Here is a 6,358-nt window from a genome sequence, read left to right as displayed (position 1 = left end):
AAAGCTGCTACCACCGCATTGAATGCTCTGTGCCAAAGTCTCTGGCCACATTTATGAGGAAGTGATACCTGAACAGTGATTTTTAGCCTTACAGCTATTACCTAGGGACTTCCAAAAGAGGCGGATGGAACAAGTATCAAGGAAAGCAATCTGAATCTAGAGGAAAGGAGGAGGGACTATAAGAAGGGGAGAGGTCCTGTAGAGAAGAGGGGGAGAATATTTGTAAAGAATCTTTAAAGAAAGGAGAAATATAAACATTTGGTTCTCAGTTTGAGTCCGAGGATAAGTTTCATCCTATAAACTTGTTCATCTATATGGTTTTGTGATCTTAGGTCATTGCCATTACCGTTCAAGCTCATTAGAATCAAGGTTTCTAGCCCACACTCTACAAATTCATTGTATCGAGCTCTTTGGGCCTACGTCCTCCTTCTTGTTGGGCTGGGGCACCAAATTGCGACCTTACACCGTTCATAATCGAAATCTGCCGCTCATCGAGATTTCTTCTTCACAGTATTGTTAGTGTAGTAGTTTTGTTTTGTACAAAGACTGTCTATATATTTTGGGTATTATTTCATTAAATCTTACTGCATCTACTTCATCTCTTTCACGTTTTTGCATAGCATCTTGAATTTTGAATTTCTTTCTTTTCATCTCAGTCTGCACAACTTGCTTCTATATTATAATTCTTGGCTGTAACACAACTGCTCTCATTTAACCTACAAAGAATTTATGTACACAACTACTCTCTCAGAAGTTAATGTTTTCCTGATGATATTTATAAATACAACTTTTTGACTTTTGTTCCCTTTACTTTGAGTACAAATAGTAATTATAGTTTCTATTGCCACTACCATGTTATTGAATACCACTATGGTAGCAACAGCGTATTGACGATGGTGTGTGTGGCAGTAGAGATGGAGGTAAAAACAAGAAAACAAAAGCACCGCTCAATAGAACTATTCTTCTTCTTCTTTATTGATATTATTATTATTATTATTATTATTATTATTATTATTTAGAATACCACTATAGCATTATAAATACACAGAACAAGCCTCAGGTTTGCTTTTTTTTTAATTTATTATTATTAGGGTATCATTTAAGTACATGAACATCAATTGTCTACTATTATTAATAAATTGACATATTAATTAAAAATTAGCATATTAAATGAGATATGAACTTCTTCTCAAAAAAAAAAAAACTTATAGTTTTAAATGTTTTTAATAAATGATATAAATTTTTACTAATGAATATACAAATAAATAAATTTATCTATATATATATATATATATATATATATATATATATATAAGTAGCGGTAAACATGAAATCTCGGTATCAACTGGTATCAAAATATTTCGTCTTACTAATCAAACCGAAACAGCCTTCGCCCTTGGGTTTAGTGTTGACTCCATTTACATTATCTCAAAGTGATTTTTCCATTTGAAGATGTTATCCATTAGTTTATCACTTTATTTCCATATTGTTCTCTTATTTTATTACTTATATTGTTTGTTTTTAGATTTGGTGACTTGTAATTACCATTTGAAGATGTTATCCATTAGTTGATCACTTTATTTCCATATCGTTCTCTTATATTGTTTGTTTTTAGATTTGGTGACTTGTAATTAATAAAAGGTGTTCCCACAAATAGGGAAATAATCAAGTTATAACCCAATTATATACTGCTTTGAATTTACAAAAAAATTCATAATCTTTCAAGAAAAACAATAACATGATACACAGTGAAGAGTAAAAATTAATGAATAGAAATTCTGAAAACTGAAGGATTCATGACAAATTGCAGAACACGAATCTTTGCTCGAAGCATTTGTTCATCTACATAAGGTTGGCAGAAGTGTGCTGTTCATTTATCATGTTCATAATGATACTATTATTAAAGGGGAATCTGCTCTGAATTAAGATCTTTTGCGTAAATAGACAGAATACACAAACAGTGAGGGAGAAAAAAATACGTGGCTAAAAATACAAGAACTCCAAGGTCAGCCTCTTCACCAACAGCTGACCGACGAGGATTTGCCCAGTATATTTGGCTTGCGCACCATAAACAATACAGGCTTGCTATGATCAATATAAGTTTCATTGATTGATATGATTGATTTCTAGTGGAACTTCCGGACTTCACTCTGCACGCCAGAAATAATCAGCAATATGATTATGCCAAGAACCATACCCGTAACTTCAATAAATTTTTTTTTTTTTTCAAAGGATGCAGTGTCCAAACAAAACAAAAACAAAAGACAAAAAGAAAATTACCTGTTGATGTAAATAAAGCCACCAATTAAGCAAATGCATAAGAAGCCAACTACAACAACGGCATCTGGGTTGACAGGTGCTTGGGTCTCCCACCAACCAGTGCTCAATATCCAAGTATACATTTTTGAATGTCCATTTTCCTGAACATTTACAACATTATATATGGTCCATCAATTTGAACTACAACGATTTTGAACTATGAAAAAAATTGTGGCACCCAAATAACAAAAAAGAATACAAACATGGTTCTTCCTTTTCAAAATAATAAAAGGAAGAAGAAATTCTTTTAGGAAAAAACCATGAATTTGCCTTTCTGTGGCTGTAATTGTTAGTGCGGTGCTTCTCATGCTTGGATAGCCCCAACTGTTTTACTAGCCATCATACCACCGATGAGGGTAATGAAAATGTAGAAGTTTCACTTTCGATATGAGACTTTTATAAATATTTTGCTTGTGTTATACAGGTCATTATGAAATTGCACGGATTGGGTTCTTTAAAGAATGAAACGAAATTTGTTGATCTACCACTTTGTTGAGTTTTAAGGCTCAAGGACACAAAGTATCTGCTAAATTTTGTATTAGATATTCAGTATGCATCAACCCCTCGAAATGACTACTTCAGCAAATCCAACTCAAGCAAGCACAACATACTAGCCGATCACCCCAACAAATCGAATTCAGTTTACATAATTATATTTCACCATGACTCTATATTGAGGATTTTTTTTCTAAATCATAAATCATCATAGACTTTCCACTTACATCAGCCTACATAGCCCCGCATGTCCCCTTTCCCTAGCAGCAGCTCAACTTGAACCTAAGCAGAATGAACTCAACCAATTTATTGAATTTCCAACCATATCATTCCCTGCTAATGTTGATTCTGACTTCTCAGGGGTGCAACTAATAACAATCCTATCCAATTCCATCATGCTATTCCTCCAATGAACATCCTTACACTTGTTTCCCAAATATGTTGGTGAATTGCTTTCCTATTCGTGCCATCAAGCCTGGCTGCTCCTCATGGCCACATATGACAACCCAAAAGGTAAAAACATCTCTCTACCCTGCTTTAACATTGTAGAACTGCTACTTCAATCTCTATCTCTACGAGAAACTGAAACAAGAAAACCAAAGCTTGCTCTTAGGTATCTAGTCACCATTAAGCTACAATCAAAATTTTACTCCCCAATTTACTAATATTTACTGTCCACATGAGAAGTCTTAAAAGAATCTCACCATATTCTTGTTATGATGCTCACTCCATCATCCCTAGATATGGCCCATTCATATCAGTATTAAAATGATACCAAATAGCATATACTATTAAATTCAATTTGCATATGCTCATTAAATAAATCATGTCATCTCCATCAAAAATAAATTATGCCATGCATTTTTTAAAAGGAAAATTACTTTCTCTATTTTGCAATTGATCTCATCCAAACTGAAGTTTCATCTAAAATAACCTTGAATACGCCCACAAACTAACTGTAACTTATAACACTGCCATATTATCTCATTAGGATTGATTTTTGATTAATTAACTTCTTCTAACTTGTACCCATCATACAAAGCTTGACGGCTGGCCCAAAACAAGTCACCATATTTGTTTTCACTATAGTAACAAAAACAGAAAGGGAAAAAAAAAAACAATAATTACGATCAGCAACATAGCATATTAGCTCCTACATACCTCAAACAAGTGGTCAAGGAAAAAGTGTGTTAAAGAACCTGCAGAGACCAACAATAGGCATTGCTTCTTAGTAAGTGGGACCTGCAGTATAAAACCCAACAAGACTATATTACTACATTTAGCAGCAGCATGGCTTACAAAACTAAATTACTCAACACTTTTATTGCCAAGAACTAGGATGCAAATTACTTAGGACAGTGCAACTATTTCAAATTAATGCAGCTAAGTGCATGTATGAAACCCACATTATATATGAAAAAAAACGCAATTGCTTAACTACAATTTACTGAGAAGCATGCAAAATTGAATTAGACCTATACAATAATCTGATTTCTTATATTTCCATAAACAATAGTCCATATAAAACACATTCGCTTCAAAAAACTAACAGCTATTTGTTTGCCTGCATTGTACTATCATCCACATTGATAATCTAGCTTTGCAATCCCCACGTGATTCTCTAAAAAATCAATCAACTTGAACCGTTAAAACCCAAATTTCACAACTTAGAATTAGAAACCACCATAACACATCCCATTTATTCAATTCAAAGTCCCACTCAGATTTTCCACACACCCATTCAACCAGATGATATAGATATGTAATCATTGAGAACTTATTATATGAATAGCCAAACGACCCAAATCATAACATTTTCACCCAAAACCAATAATTTGGCCACTGATTTATAAACAAAAAGTAAACAACTTTACTCACCCTTGTACAGTTATGGCTTACAACAAGTGAACAAAGAAAAACCCAGAATTCAAAACTCAATTTCCTTCATTTTCCCACACTTTCCCAGCAACCAAACAAGGAAAAAAAAACAAAACTTGAAGCTCAGTAACTCACCCCAGAGACAGAATCAAGAACACCCTTTTGGATCAAAACCCTGGAAACCCAAGAGTAGAGAAAGCAGAGAGGGAGGCCAAGAATGAGGATATAGAAAAATGGGTGGTGGATTGCATCGGCTAGCGCTGAGGCAAAGGTGTGGCCGAAGCCCATGGTGGAGCTGAGCCACTCGGAGAAGGAGCCGATGTCAGGGCCGAAGAAAGCGTTGACTGTGTAGGTGAGAGTGTGGTGCGGGCTGAAGCGGCCATTGGTGAGAGACGACATGGCCAGGCCCGAACCCATGGCGTACATCATGTGCGGACCTGGGCCTGGCATGGCTTAGCTCGTCAGCCACTGCCAAATCTGAACTGAACTGTGTTGAAAGTTTGAAACTTCAGAGAGAGAGAGAGAGAGAGAGTTCTAGCTGGAAACTTAGGCTAGTTTAAAGTCTAGTTTTTTTTTTTTGTTCGGTTTTTTGAGAAACACTGTCTTGAAGTTGGAGGTTCCAAAGTTGGTATATTTTATTTTGGGTTTGGGCCTGACTAGATTGCTTAACCAATGGAAAAGGGGTTGTACTTGTCCAGCTCTCATCTGCCTTCTTGGGTTGGACCTTTGGATTATTTTTGTCTCTCAATCTTTTTCTTTTTTTTAATTCTGCAAAAGTAAGAAAGAGTTTTTTTTTTTTTTTTTATAGATAAGATAAAATTTTAGCATATGGTTTCTACTCTATTTTTTATCATTAGGTTAAAATACAATAGAAAATTTTACTAATTTAGCTAATTATAACCCAAAAATGAAGAGTTATATCATACACCGCAATAACATCCCTAATATATAAATGACCCGTATGTATAAATTTCAAGCAATGCTAGAAACATACAATTTGTTGAGGTTAGTAAATTGCAATTAGTACTAGAATCATTTTTCAAAAACCTCACTGCTCAAATAGTTGGCACCTTCTGGTGTTTCCAACAGAAACATCCAAGTTTCAAATCTATCCTCCATCTCCACACACAATCAAAATAAATCATTTTTGCAAATTTTTTTTAGAATTGTAACAAATTTTATTATACATTAACTATAACATGACAACTTAACAATTATGGACTTTTTTAATCATCAAACTTATTAATAAATTTGACAAGTATGACTTACTAGAGTTCCCAATTTTGTATTGTTCGATTCTTTAGGTGTGAACCATTAAGTTCTACAATTAAATTCAACTGCATAATTGCATTGCCCAATAAAACACAACCAAATTATCTTTTTCAAACAATTAAATTCAATAAAGTTATATATTTTAATTTAATCAGGGTTATGTTAAAAAATTATGTTAATAAGTGCCCTTAGAATAATTGTTAATAAACTATATTAGGAAAGTTTTAACATCACTTTTATAGAAAAAATAAAAAAAAATGCCAACAAAATATTTTATTTATCATTTTTCATAAAATATTTTTAAAAATAATTTATAAACCAATATCCTTAAGACATTTATTAACATTTTTCATTTAATTAAAGTAATCCTAAATAGTCCTAGCTACATTTTACT

At 33.4% G+C, this 6,358-nt stretch overlaps 1 protein-coding gene across 2 annotated transcripts; it reads right to left on the bottom strand.

The window, feature by feature from the left end:
* Positions 1 to 1,749: 1,749 nt before the first annotated feature.
* LOC142630274 (uncharacterized) lies at positions 1,750 to 5,294 on the bottom strand. Of its 2 annotated transcripts, XM_075804258.1 has the most exons (4): positions 4,828 to 5,294; positions 3,976 to 4,056; positions 2,281 to 2,420; positions 1,750 to 2,150 (listed from the first exon to the last, which is right to left on the bottom strand). In XM_075804258.1, exons 1-4 carry the CDS (start codon positions 5,140 to 5,142, stop codon positions 1,901 to 1,903), a joined length of 786 nt encoding a protein of 261 aa, XP_075660373.1. In that variant the 5' UTR covers positions 5,143 to 5,294; the 3' UTR covers positions 1,750 to 1,900. The 2 variants fall into 2 exon arrangements, with proteins under 2 accessions (XP_075660373.1, XP_075660374.1); XM_075804259.1 differs by lacking the exon at positions 3,976 to 4,056 and having other exon boundaries at positions 4,828 to 5,293.
* Positions 5,295 to 6,358: the final 1,064 nt, after the last annotated feature.

Source organism: Castanea sativa, chromosome 4, assembly GCF_040712315.1.
Source record: "Castanea sativa cultivar Marrone di Chiusa Pesio chromosome 4, ASM4071231v1".
In the NCBI taxonomy this organism is placed as follows: domain Eukaryota; kingdom Viridiplantae; phylum Streptophyta; class Magnoliopsida; order Fagales; family Fagaceae; genus Castanea; species Castanea sativa.
Note: the sequence above shows the minus strand (reverse complement) of the source record. Positions and strands in the feature narration are given on the sequence as shown.